General features: G+C 46.2%; 1 protein-coding gene across 1 annotated transcript; it reads left to right on the top strand.

Moving 5' to 3' along the window:
- Positions 1–1,028: 1,028 nt before the first annotated feature.
- ITFG2 (integrin alpha FG-GAP repeat containing 2) lies at positions 1,029–10,521 on the top strand (the record flags this gene model as incomplete). The annotated part of the gene is made up of 11 exons (XM_009871646.1): positions 1,029–1,124; positions 1,579–1,620; positions 2,497–2,668; positions 2,978–3,117; positions 3,536–3,684; positions 4,784–4,878; positions 7,301–7,354; positions 8,999–9,090; positions 9,330–9,447; positions 10,038–10,211; positions 10,373–10,521. Coding segments are annotated over 11 exons (1,281 nt in total), but the record flags the coding sequence as incomplete, so codon positions are not given.
- Between the last annotated feature and the right edge of the window lie 2,866 nt (positions 10,522–13,387).

Here is a 13,387-nt window from a genome sequence, read left to right as displayed (position 1 = left end):
CGGGGGAAGCACCGAGGGGGTGGTGCGGCACCGGAGGAAGCGGTGGCGCTTCCAGCCCTGGGGGCACTGGGAGCCCGACGGGCGCTTGAGCAAGGTCGTTGACGCCGGGGGTTGGATCAGGTGGCCTCGCGAGATCCCTGGCAAACGGAGTGTTTCGGTGATTCAAGGGGAAGGGGACAATCTCTTCTCAGTGGTGCCCAGCAATAGAATAAGGAATAATGGGTTTAAGTTAGAACGTAGAAAGTTCCACCTCAACATGAGAAACTTCTTTACTGTGAGGGTGACAGAGCCCTGGCACAGGCTGCCCAGAGGGATTGTGGAGTCTCCTTCCCTGGAGACTTTCAAAACCCATCTGGACACGTTCCTATGTGGCTGCCCCAGGGGATCCTGCTCTGGCAGGGGAGTTGGACTAGATGATCTCTAGAGGTCCCTTCCAACCCCTGACATTCTGTGATTCTATGATTCTGGGCACACAATTTAAATACGCGGAGGCATGATGCAGAGGATGGAGTAGTAGGAGCAGGCTCATCAGCAGGGGTGGTTGGTTGTTCTTAACAGTCTTCTTTAAGTAAATAATCACCCTTCTGAAAGACCTTTACCCCCTCACCAGTTAGATTGAACAGCCGGTATAAACCTGTTATGTGTTCTCGCAGCCCCTTTCTGAATGATTATATTTTCATCATTGCTATCATCTTCCTCGGGTGATTCAGGAATGATCAAGTCAATCTAGATTGAAGGATGGATGATGATTAGCTGAGCAGGATGTTAAAACACTTTGTGACACAACTCTGAAAGAATGGCTAGAGAAGCAGTGGATAACAGGATGTTTCTCTGAGGAGCCACTCTCCAGCTCTTTTACCCGTGGGATTAAAATCAGGGCTTTTATTTTTTCCCATACCTTCTGTGCTGATTTGAGGCTGGCTCTTTAACTCTTGTTTTGCTTTGCTGCTTCTTCCCACAGGGTGATTTTGAGAATATTGTTACTGTAATTGTGAATTTCTTACTACTAACCCAATTCTTTTGTACAGCTGAATGAGCTAGTGGTGGGAGATACCAATGGGAAACTCTACGTTTACAAAAATGATGACAGCAAACCCTGGGCTGTGCGAACCTGCCAAGGAATGGTCAGTTCTTGAAAAAAAATTTAATGATTGGGCCTTTTCATGTATGTGCAACGACATATCCTTGACCACTGCCTAGGAATATGTAGGCCAGAGGGGAATGGCAGCGACAACTGGTTCTGATGCCTTTCATGTGGTTATGCAAGACCCTGCTTTTACCCATAGCTAACCCTATGGGCTGAAAGTGATGAGCAAAGTACTGAGTAAACACAGGAACTGGGCTTCTGTCCCACCTTGTGGCTCTTGTGCACTGTGGATTTTGCCCCAGGGCTCTGGGCAGTGTGTGACAGATATGTTTCTGTCTCAGATATGTTTCTGACTCTGCTCATTTTGTCCTTGAAAAGGCTGTTTGAAATGCAGGAGACAGATTATGGGAGAGGAAGGGGCTAAGGCAGAGGCTTATCCCAAAGTGCTGGTTTACGTTGCCTTTTCTCATGTATGGCCTTCTTTCTTGCAGCTCACATGTGTTGGCGTGGGAGATGTATGTAATAAAGGAAAGGTGAGAACAGCCAAACTCTTCCCAGCTGTGTCTGCAGGCCATGTGGAAGGTGCTTAAGAGATTAAGGTCATGTCATATACTGAGCATGAAGGAGGGCTGGTTGCAGGTGCTTTCTCTCCAGGATCTGCCCTCGCTTACAGAGTTTTAGCACCACTGTTTTGAAACTGTTCTTCTGTTTACATATAACCTGTATCTTTCTGTGAGCCATATGCAGGTCTTAGTGAGCACGGAAATCCATCCTATCTTCAGAAAGCACTATCAATTTCCATGTACCCCTGCATGAGTGCCAAAAGGCTTTGGTGGTTTGGAGGTTTCTCCTTTTCATCAGTGGCTTTTGCCCTGCTCTGTGATTGTCCCTGCTGCGGGCCATGGCCCTTCTGCCACTTGGCTGTGTGCATTTAAGGTCATCTAAACAAGACTGAGCCACAGAATAGTCTAGACTCCTAAGCAAATTCCACTGGGTCTAATATGACTCCTGTTACTGGATTGCTATTTCTGGTGGTTAAGCCAGGCCACCAAGTCCAAAAGTCTCGGTTTAGGCACCCTGCCTAAAATACTGTAGCTGTGTGTGCTCCAGGGGGTAGCAGAGCTGAAGTTAACATTGAGAAAGGCACTCATGGTTTGGGGATCACAAGCCACACATGGTTTGGGGACAAGGATATCAGGTTGATATCCTAGTCTGACAAGGATGAGCAAGAAGCTTGCACCTTAAAGTACATGAGTAGTTTGTATACTGGCCCAAGACCTTCTTCTGTGCCCTCTATAGCAGTCATTGATCTCAGTAATCTACCCTGATACCTTTCCTTGCCCTGCTGTGGGACAGCTTCTGCAGTTTTCAGATGAGGAAAAATCAAACATTTTTCTCTTCCCTCTTAGAATCTCGTGGTGGCGGTGAGTGCAGAAGGCTGGTTTCATCTTTTTGACCTAACTTCTCCGAAACACCCAGATGCTTCAGGCCACCATGAGTTGGCAGGAGGAGAAGAGCAGAAGCCAGTGTTCAAGCAGCACATTCCTGCCAACACCAAGGTCATGCTGATCAATGACATCGGTGAGCTCGGAAGCTGGTGTGGGAGTGCATGGTGATGAGTTTGTGGGTACGAGGTGGGAGAGAGAGGTGGAAAGTGTGTGGGACTTGCAGAAGGAGATTACTATCTTGCTGAAACGGGTGCTCTATCAAGCCAAGTCATGAAGGAGACAGGCAAAAACCTGAGGAATTTCCTTGAAGTGCAAGTTCTTATTAGAGTATTTGGATCCTCAGGGCTGCTACCTGACAGAAAACAGCACAGTGGTTTCTGAATGTTGGGGCTTTTGGGGCTATGAAAGCCTGAGAGAGCCCATCTCCTTGTATTCCCTGCAGATGGAGATGGGAAGTGTGAATTGGTGGTGGGTTACACTGACCGGGTGGTACGTGCCTTCCGCTGGGAAGACTTGTCAGAGAATTCAGACCATGTCTCTGGCCAGCTGCTCCTGTTGAAGAAATGGCTGCTAGAAGGTCAGGTAAGGAAACAGAACGTTCAGAACAGAACTTGTCTGCAAGAGGTGTCTCTCCCAAGGGAGAATCTCAGCCCTGTGAACAAAGCAGTTGTGTTGATGGTTTGAAAGGAGATTTGCCCAGTGGTTGTCCCATACCTGCAGATTAGCTGATGAGTTAGTCTGGGAAACAGCCAGTTTCTCTCACCCAACTAGAGAGCAATAGTGGAAAATACTAGTGTTGTTAAGTGGTTCTTAGTAGGCAAACATAACCTTTTACTGGAACTTGGACATTTTGCTTCTAGCTGAATTTGTTCAGCTCTTGCTCAGCTCTATAAGAAGGTCTGCCATATTCAAGTTTAGGTACGAGAAGCACAGTGAACCCTTCTGGGGTGTTTAAATTTCTCATTTCAACTCTATCCATGTTTTTCCTCTGCCACTGTAGGTGGACAGCCTCTCTGTAAACCCAGGCCCTGATGGCTCACCGGAGTTGATGGTGTCTCAGCCAGGCTGCGGTTATGCCATTCTGCTGTGCACCTGGGACTCTGAGCAGCAGACCACGACAGAGGGAAGAGACTGCTCTGCCCCAAGCAGGTGAAGAGCATTATATGGCGTAGACGAGGAGATTCTGCTGCAGATGCACATCACAAGGGGGCACCACCATACCGTCTTTCTCCGTGGGAGTGCTGTCATTTGTCCTTGCTTCAGTGACCTACTGTGCTGCTGGGAGTTGATGACTTAAGCCCACCTTCACCTAGGCTTCCCTGAATACTCTTCATGTCTCTATCATGAAGACAAATACTGCTGCTTTTCCTGTATCCCTCTCTCTTCTCCTTGGGTTGCGCAAGGAGAGTAGCAAAACCAGCTCACTGAGGGAGGCAGTACTGAGGGCTAAGGCAGGGAAATAACTCACCTAGATCTCCACAGAAAGCATCGTAGGCAGTCTGGTGACTTGTCTAATGGTGGGAAGGGTAGCAACTGAAAGGCACATTTAGTCTGAAGCTGAGGATAACACTTTGGGTTCATTCACTAGTTTCATCCAGGTGAGGTAGTTGGAGCTTTTCCTAATGAGATGCTGGCCAACAGTGCTGTAAATCACAACCAGAGCAACTGGGATAAGCAGTGAGGGTGTTCTTCTTGGCAATGGAGGGACCTATGTGGGGAATTCAGGTGCTTCTGCGATGTTCTATGAGACTTTGAGAGACACAGAAAACTGGAGCAGAAGGGGAGCTAGCCAAATGTCCTTGATGTCTTAGAGACCTTAGTGGAATGATATTTGAGCCAGAAGCTAGGCCCGGACATGATTTCTGACTGACTTGGTCAGTCCTGGGGAGACACTTCCTAAAGGAAAAGCAGTCAGACTTATGTGATAGTAATGATAAAAATAATCTTTTTATTTTTACCTTGAAAAGAATACATGTTTTACTGACTTTTTTTTTTAAATCTCTTTCCAGTTTTCTGATGCATCAAATAATTCTCATTTCATTTTTTAAACATCACTGAGTTCCTTTCATACCTGGAGTAGCATGTATTCTTTTCCTTGGTCTTTACCTTCAAAGGACTAACCTATGTGCAAATTCGATCAATTTCTGGATTCGTAGAGCTTTGGAATACACCGCTCTTGAGATTGTTCTGGCACAGTTCTGGGCATGGTTCCCTAACCTTTCCCTGACACCTGTTTCTTTTTCTCTAGTGAGACCCCTGTTCGAGATGTTATTCTACATCAGACATCTGGACGGATTCACAACAAGAACGTTTCCACTCATCTAATTGGTAGCATTGGCCGAGGTGAGAGATTAGAAGCTTGAGGCCTCTGGCCTAACAGCTGTCCCTGTAGTTTTTTAGTACCTCAATCCAGCATAAAATCAGAGTTCCTGAGGCTGACAACAGTGGAAGGCAGCTGCAAGAACAGAGGGAACTCTTAGCCAGCTCCCAAGGAAAGACATAGCTGGATATTTGCTTTTAAACTTTTTATAACCTTTCTCCTTCACTAGGTAGCTCTTACTCTTTGCCTAACACAGTTTCCCTGCAGCCTCCACTGACCTGCATTTAGTCATCCTGAATAGCTGCCAAGCCTTGTTCCTATAAATGTCCTTTTTCTTTGCTTTTGCATGGCTGCAGTTTAAGCTGCTTTTTTAATTCCTCAGATGCACCTCTTCCTTTCCACAGCCTCATCTTTTTTCCTGCTTTTGTACTTTTCAGTGTTGACTCCCAATACCTGGGAGCTATATCCTGCTGTTCCTTCACCTATGCAGTCCCACCCCTCCAGACCTGTTTCCATACTTCATTTATATCACTGTCCTCTGTCTCCTTCCAATGTATTCTGTTCAGCTGTTGTGTCTAAACTCTCCACAGCTGCTGACACATTGCTGTTGTGTCCAGAATATTCTTAACCAACTGCTGCTGCTTCCCTTGCGTAACTGCTTTGTGCTCTGGCTTGTGCCTGGCGTACCTACTGAACTCTATATTCGTACCTATGGAGAATAAGCAGCTTTCACTCCCCTTTGGAGCCTGTGGGCATAATACAAGAAGGCAAAAAATTCCCAATGTAGATCACCTGCAGCTGGCTGGAATCCAGCTGCATTTGCTCTGTCCAAGTATTACTGCCTGCAGTGCTGTCTGAGAATGATTTAGGCTGTCCAGTGTAATTAGAGCTGGAGGAGAAGAGCAATCCACTGATCCCCTTCCCCAGAGTACCCTTCCTCCCCAGTTCCTAAGCTTGTGTTTCCAGCATCTTGGATGCTGCTGTGGGTAACATGGTCAACAGAGCACGAAATCGATTATTTCACTGCGTACAGAGCCTTGCATCTAATGAGAGGTGTCTGTGAAAAATAAAGGAACAGAGAATAAGGGATGAAGAAAAGCCCACTTGTGAAAAGCCCACTGATGATGCTGGACCATCAGTAATGAAACAGCTGAAGAGTACCCTGCTGACCAGTTTGTATAAGGCTGAGATCCTGTCTGGTGAATGTCAGCTAGAGGAAATAGAGCACTCAACCAGCTGACTGTTTTCTTTAAGCTGATCTGCAGAAATAGGGTAGTCAGTGCCCTGGGAGTGTGCAAGGTGTTACAGCTTGGAGCTGACTATGGGCAGTGGAGGTAGGCTTGCAGTATTACATCATTCTGGGCAAACTGTCCATTTCCTTTCAACTCTGCTGGCTTGTCCCTGACTGCTGGCCTTCCTTGATCCCTGCAGAGGTCAAGGAGACAGTGTCTCTCCTGCATCATCACTGAGAAGATTAAATGCAGCTTTAGTCCTCCCCCACCAAGTGTGGTATCACTTTTGAAACCTGACTTTGCATATCTTTTCTGGCTGTTAGCTAGGTAGAGAGTGTACTGAAGCAGCCTGGTGGTCAGGGGAGTATCCTCTTCAGATTTAACTAGTCATATTTGTTAATTCTGTCCTGCACACAACTGTGATGTACAGGCTTGAAGAGGATACTGCTTGCAGGAAGTTCACAGCTATATAAGCATAGCTCAGGAAAGCCAGGTCTGAGTGTGTAGAAGGGCATGAAGGCACGTGTTTAAAGTGTTCATAAAGCAAGGAAGGGCTCTCTAATATCTGACTGGTGTTGGCTAGGAGAGGATCACAGCTTTTGTGCAGTTCTGCTGTAGCAAAAACAATAGAATTGGTAGCACAATCTCCGTAGAGTCATTTGGGAGTTGCCATGGGGGCACTTTTGTGCTAATGTGACTGACCTTTGTCCTTCTGACCAGACCTCTTCTTCTTCTAACTCTGCACCTTCCCAGACAGCCAAAGGCCATGTTCCTATCCTTGAAAGAAACAGTAAGGGTGCAGTTGTAATACCTTTGTTTGGCTTCAGCTCTTCTTTGCTTTGTGCCTTGTAATGGTCCTGCCTGTGCTTGTGCATTCCTGAAGCCTGGAGAGGATGTGATGCAGTCCACTAAAATCAGAACTGCCATGGGCCTACAATTGCATATGTGATACATACAGACTCCAAGAAGCATCCAGCAGAGCCAGACATGCCTGTATTGGTGCTGTGTCTTGGGTTTTGAATGCTACTGCCCTACAAATAAAAGCCATCACTTTGGTTGCAAGAATCTGCAGATGCCTGCTAAACAAAGTGTCAAGGCTGGGCAAAAAAGCAGGCAGGATGGATCAGCTTTGTTTGGATTTTTGTTTCCAGGAGAGGGAGGGGCCAACACTCTGGATAACATTAACTCCTGTAATTCTCTTCTGCACTTACAGGCTGCTCCAGTGAGAATGTTGGCTCAGGTCTTTTTGCCCTCTGTACTCTGGATGGTAAGTCCTACCACAGCCCTCTAAGAAAGGCCTTTGGGGCAACCAAGGCTGTCACTAATTCAAAGCAGAGAACCAGGGGTTTAGTGCTTTTTGTTTTGAAAGAAGGGGGAGCTAGGCTTCAGAAATGTTTCCTGGGTCAGGTAAGGGAATTTGACTGAAAGACTCCTTCTGGTGACATATTTTATGTAAAGGCATGAAAGCTAAGACAGGAGCAAAGGTTAAGAGTTGTCACTGCAAGTCCCCCATAAACCAGACGTGTGATAAAATGTATCTGAGGATATGATGAAACATACTAAAGCTAAGTCTGCTTTTCTGTTCCTTACTGAATTGGGTCTGATGTTGCACAGGCTTGCTCTCTGCAGGCATCGTTGTGTTTTCTGTTACTAATATCTGCCTTTATCTCTCCCCTGGTTCAGTCTTACTCATTTGTGGATTTCAAAACATTTTACAAACATGAGTTAGTTGTATGGTCCCATGACCTATGGGAGTAGAAATATTAAAGCCGGGTTGCAGCGAGGTGCCGGGGAAATGAAGAGGCGAGGTCACTGACCCAAAGGCACACTGAAAGCTTGAGATGGAGAGTGAGACTAGAACTTTAATTTACTGCCTCCTAAATTGCCTGCTTACCCAATGGTCAAACAACTGTTTGAGATGCCAATTCAAGTGACATGCATGTAGACAGGAGCCTCACAACCACAGCAAAAATGTGTCCTTTTACTTGAAGAGGCTTGATTCTTTTTTTTTTTTTTCCAAAAGCAGTAAAGGGAGTGGATGGTGAAACTTGAGTACTGGTAGACAGGAACTGGCCTCCCACAGGACTGGAGCCAGGTTCTTCTTGCTGTGCCCCTGCCTGAGAAGTGACAGGCTGCAATAGAACTGAATCTAATGAGCTGAATTCAGGGTTTACATCCAAAACCCAACAGTCCCTCATAGGCAGTCTGGTTTGTTTGGGCCAGATGTCTACCTTCCCAGTGATGTCCTGCTAGGGAATTTCTAATTATTCTTTGGGCCTGAACTCTGAAGCTTCTGCATTTGGCAAGGCTGAGCTTTGCCATGGCTGAAGGGCCAAGGATAGATGCACGTTTACGTTCTGCTCTCTCATGGCCACCCCTTCCCCACCCCCCAGTACTATTATAGTATCTCTGGATTACAGAGAATTGATAACGGAGAACGAGGTAAGCGTCCAGCATGTTTTTAGCAGCCAAGAGGCCATGCCTGTGCTGTTAACCAGCCAGCTCTCAGCAGACACCTGTCAATATGCTGTCCTGAAATCACACGATCTGTGTGACAAGGTGAGAAGCTTCTAGTTTACTCACTGTCTCATGTGAGATCCAATAATGCGCTGTATTTTGGGAGCCTGTTTTGGCCAGCTTTCTTCTTGTCTTGGAGCATAATCCAATTAGCAGGGCCGCTGTCATTTTCCCTCTCTGTTTCCAGTTAATGATGACAAGATAATGGACTGCTATCCTTCCCAAAACTGAGACTGTGTTATCAGTTATCAACCACAGCCTGTATCATGGACCTAACCATCTGTCTGCAGACCCTAACTGCTGAAGGAGTGTGCAGGGCCCAGTGTCAGCAAACATATTGCTCTCTTCTAATATTTCCAAGACAATCTCTATTTTTATTTTTTTTTCCCTTTAGGGACATTGAAACTCATGGAGGGAGCGGATAAACTGCTCTGGTCTGTGCAGGTTGATCACCAGCTGTTTGCTCTGGAAAAGCTGGATGTTACTGTGAGTGTCTATGAAGTGCTAATACCCTGGTTGCCTACAAGTTCTTAGGATACTTAAGGATTACCATAGATAAGAGAGAGCTGGTCTCCAAGTGCAAAAGGAATGTCTGGACAAGACATCCAAAAGTGACATCTTGTTCAGATATTAGTGTTCTGTCTCTGAAAAAGCAGGGAAGATTCTTGACCACCTCTGGGAATAGTTGATGTCCATACTAATACACTGCTTTATGGTTCCTGCAGGGCAACGGGCACGAGGAGGTGATTGCCTGTGCATGGGATGGTCAGACGTACATCATCGACCACAATCGAACTGTTGCCAGATTTCAGGCAGATGAGAATGTCAGTGCATTCTGTGCAGGTAGGGAGCCTGACTGCAAAGCCAGCTCTCAGAGCATTTCTCACTCAAAGCTACTATTCCTCTCTGGAGATCTGGAATCCTCTGTCTGTCTGCAGTGGGGAATAATTTCCCTGTGCATATAATGCAGAAGACCCAGTTAGTCTTTCCTCTGGTGGCATCTGGGAAAAGTAGAATGAGAGGAGGTGATGCTGAGGTTTGTCTGTGATGGTTTGGGGTTTTTTCCTGTCCTTTTTGGGAGTGCTACAGTGGTCTCTTGTCTTCCACACTGCTTTTTTTTTTTAATTTGCAGACTTCTAAACTGTTCTCAGATGGATATAAACAGCCCCACAGAACTGTCCTGAGCCTTGGCTTTGCTTAGTCCCCTCTCTCAGACCTGCAAGAAGCAGCTTGCAAATCCCCAAGCTACATGCATTAGTAACTGTTGAGAGGCACTTTCTTGGATTGTCTCAAAGGGGTTTCATATACCCAAGTTCATGTCTGTGCCCCTCACCTGAGGTCCTCGCTGCTTTCTGCTCATCATAAGAAGTTACCTATTTTTTTCCTCTGTCCTTTTGGAAGTAGTTGGATCTCCACACTTCTGCTTTTTCCAGGCCTCTATGCGTGCAAAGGAGGAAGCAACAGCCCTTGTCTGGTTTATGTCAGCTTCAATCAGAAGATCTACATCTATTGGGATGTGCAGTTGGAGAGAATGGAGTCCACCAACCTGTTGAAAATCCTGGATTGTAACCCAGAGTTTGGGGATCTCCTGCGGGAGCTGGGTGTGGGTGAGTGCAGAAAGGGTGAAGGATGTACAGTGAAAAAGAGAGGAAGGGTTGCTGGCAGGTGGTGTGCTGGGAACTAGAATTCCAGGTACTTCTTGAGGAAGAGGTGCTTTCTTACAGCCTTTTGAGAGTCCCTAACTACTATATTTTTTCCTTTTCCATAGACAGAGATGACACTTCTGCTGTCAAAGATCTGATTTACAAAACACTGTATTTTCCTGATAAACAGCAGCAGAGCAGCCTTTCGCAGTGTCAGGACCCTTCTGGAACAGACTCCTCTGCCCACTGCAGTGCCAACCAGGATCCCTTATAAGAAGTTGCGTGGAGGCTAACATCTTTGATACCATCACAAACTCTTCTCCAACTGCAATAGGATGAGACTGTTCTTCTGTCTCTGTCAAAGCTTCCAGATAACAAAGGGTGTATAGTTTGGGTTCTGTGGAGGTGGATGTGCTTGACTGCAGGCTTGAGTGAAGGTGGTAGGTTGATTTGTTTTTAACTGAGGAAGCTACCAGAACAGCAAGGGTCCAGGGTCTTGCTCATTGGCCTTTCATTTTCAGTTGCCATGTTCTCCACTAGCTAAAGGGCTTTGTGGGTGACCATGAGGGAGCACTGAGGGCACAGATCGCGAGAATAGCTGAGCTCAGTCACTGTTCTGGCCTATTCTTACAACAACTCTAGTGATTATTTCTGAGTTCTTAGCAGGATCATAGTACAGGAGCTGCAGATGGAGACATTTGAGTTAGGGAGCCTGCAAGGGCCTTCTTTCCTATTAAGGTGTGTTTTTAAAGTAGGCCCAGGCATTGTTTGCCTGTGCTCTGCTGATGGTCTTCTACCAAGCAGTTTCTCCCAAACCACCTCCTGTTCTGAGGAGCTGGAGACATGCCATGTAATAACCATAACTTAAGCTAACAAGGTGTTGAGAGGGAGCAGCTCCAGTGGACACCAGCTGTATTTGAGAGGCATTACGTGTCCCTCTTCTTGGGCAAGGTGATCCCAGAGATGGTTGTGACTTAGCAAAGCACCTGTGAACTGAGCAATAAGGAATGTATCTTAACCATGGAGCTGTGGTGCTGTGAGAGCTTGGCCATTCCATAAGAAGCAGTGGAAATGCGGCATTTCTCTCTTGTCGTGGAGAGTGCCATGCTATTTTGAGTCCTGCACAGCTGAAAGAGGCAGACTGGCTGTGATGTTCCACTTTCTGGCATGCAGAGTCTGGAAAAGGCCATTGGCCACCCAGGCTGCTCACATGCAAAGGCCCAGGCAGGAACCTTTCCACGTGCTGCTGGTGTTCTGCTTTTACCTCTCTCAGCTTGCCCCTTGCCTAACTCAGCTTATTAGGATAGGAACAGCTGGCTGTTTTGCATCTATTGTCATCTTTCACTTGTGTGATGTTTTACTGGACATGTGTAATGGATGGAGCTGTCCCTTCACCGTTATGGCAGCCCGAGAGGGTTGCATCCAAGTCAGACCAAATATAATCCAGTGGTCTCTCGTTAGGAAATGTTAACATTTAAAGATCCTGCAGGCTGATGAAAACCTGCTTTGATGTACTCTGCAAAACATCCAAGGGCAACCCTAACTGGGAGAAAGAACTTTGTGTAGAGGAAAGGAGTGTCTTGGCCTTTGGTCAGAAGGACTATTACTGCAGTAGTCCTATGTGGTAGAAGAGCAGGATCCTTACGTAACAAGCCCTAGGTTTTCTTTGCAATTGCATCCATAGATTTACAAAAGCTTTACGGAGGACAGCTTTTGTCCTCTCGTGTTTGATAGCTGTGAAAGCTGAAGCATGAAGCAGTGAAATGGAATGACCTGCTCTGCATCAGCTAGCACTCTTGCTTCTTGGACCATGCTATCCATACTCCATTTTAATAACCTCACTGAGAGGCATTTTTAAATGTGTCCATGTCATACTCATTGCATGTGGACAACTGGAGTCGTCAGGCAACAGCTCTCAAGTCATAGCAGTGCTTCAGTAACAGCAGTGTTCAGAGCAGCGTGGCTTGAGTTTGTTAACTATGGAGAGCTGGTAACATCGGGACCATCTACTGTTGGGCTAAAGCAAAAAGTTGTCTTGAAGCTTGTCAGATCTGGACTTTAACCTCAAGAAATTGTCAAATCATGATGCTGAGATGTACAGCCACCCATCCCAGTGGGCAATCATCATTGCTACTGGCAAACAAGTCATTGTGACCCTTCGGGCTCTCATCAGTCTCTTAGTCCTTTCCTAATGAGGATGAATCTTATTTGGGCTGTTAACTATATCACAGTATATTGGTTTCTTGCTACTTCCAGGTTTCTGTTTCCCAAACCCTCAGGTTGCTCTTTCCAGTCACCAGATTCTCCCTTCTCCCGCTTGAGGTGAAGTAGTGGCAGTTACTACTCTCATCTCCTCCCCTTGAGGCCCAGCTGAGTTGAGGAGAAGCAAGATATCCCTACAGGTGAGAAGAAGAATTTCATTTCACTGTATTCTGGGATGCCTTCCACCTAGGCCTGTTGCTACCTGCACAGATGATGGGCTCTTCTGCTCTTGTGCTTTGACAAAACCAGATGGTGTCCTACCACAGCTTGTGCCTGCTTTGGCCCCACTCAACTTTGTTTGCCTTTGGTGCGACTGGTCTTCACAGAAGTAATCAATCAGCTTCTGGAACCCCAGAGGTAGGTTTCTGCAGCAATTGCCTGGAGCATTTTATTTGCCTGTGAATTGGGCCAGGCTGAGCTAACCTAGTAGGTGGGTCTTACAGGCTATTGTGCTGTTACACTGCAATTCCTTCTTGAGGCCTGACAGGAAAACAGGATTATCTACACTCCTAACAGAGAACAACTCAATGCTGTCTGTCCATGCCAAATATAAACCTTTATTAGCAACACAAGCGCAAGGGGGATACAAATAGTTGTATGACTGCAACTGCTTTATGCAAAATGAATTTTGGCATACAGCGCAAATCATTTCCACGGAAAAAAAAAGTCAAATTGATTTACCGTTGGACTGTTAATTGTTGAGAAGAAACCAGCAAGAGTTAATGGTGAAGAAATGACATTTTTCTAAAAACCGTCTTTAAAGGAAAATGGGGCAAACCCAACACAAATACTGGACAGGGCAACCTATACAACCTGCCCTGAGGATAACATTGCTGTGTGCTGTGCAAGCTGGGGTATGCTGCATTGTGGAAAGCAGA

Source organism: Apaloderma vittatum, unplaced genomic scaffold (genome assembly GCF_000703405.1).
Source record: "Apaloderma vittatum isolate BGI_N311 unplaced genomic scaffold, ASM70340v1 scaffold3936, whole genome shotgun sequence".
Lineage (NCBI taxonomy): Eukaryota > Metazoa > Chordata > Aves > Trogoniformes > Trogonidae > Apaloderma > Apaloderma vittatum.
The sequence above is the reverse complement of the archived record's forward strand: the minus strand, read 5'-3'. Positions and strand labels throughout refer to the sequence as shown.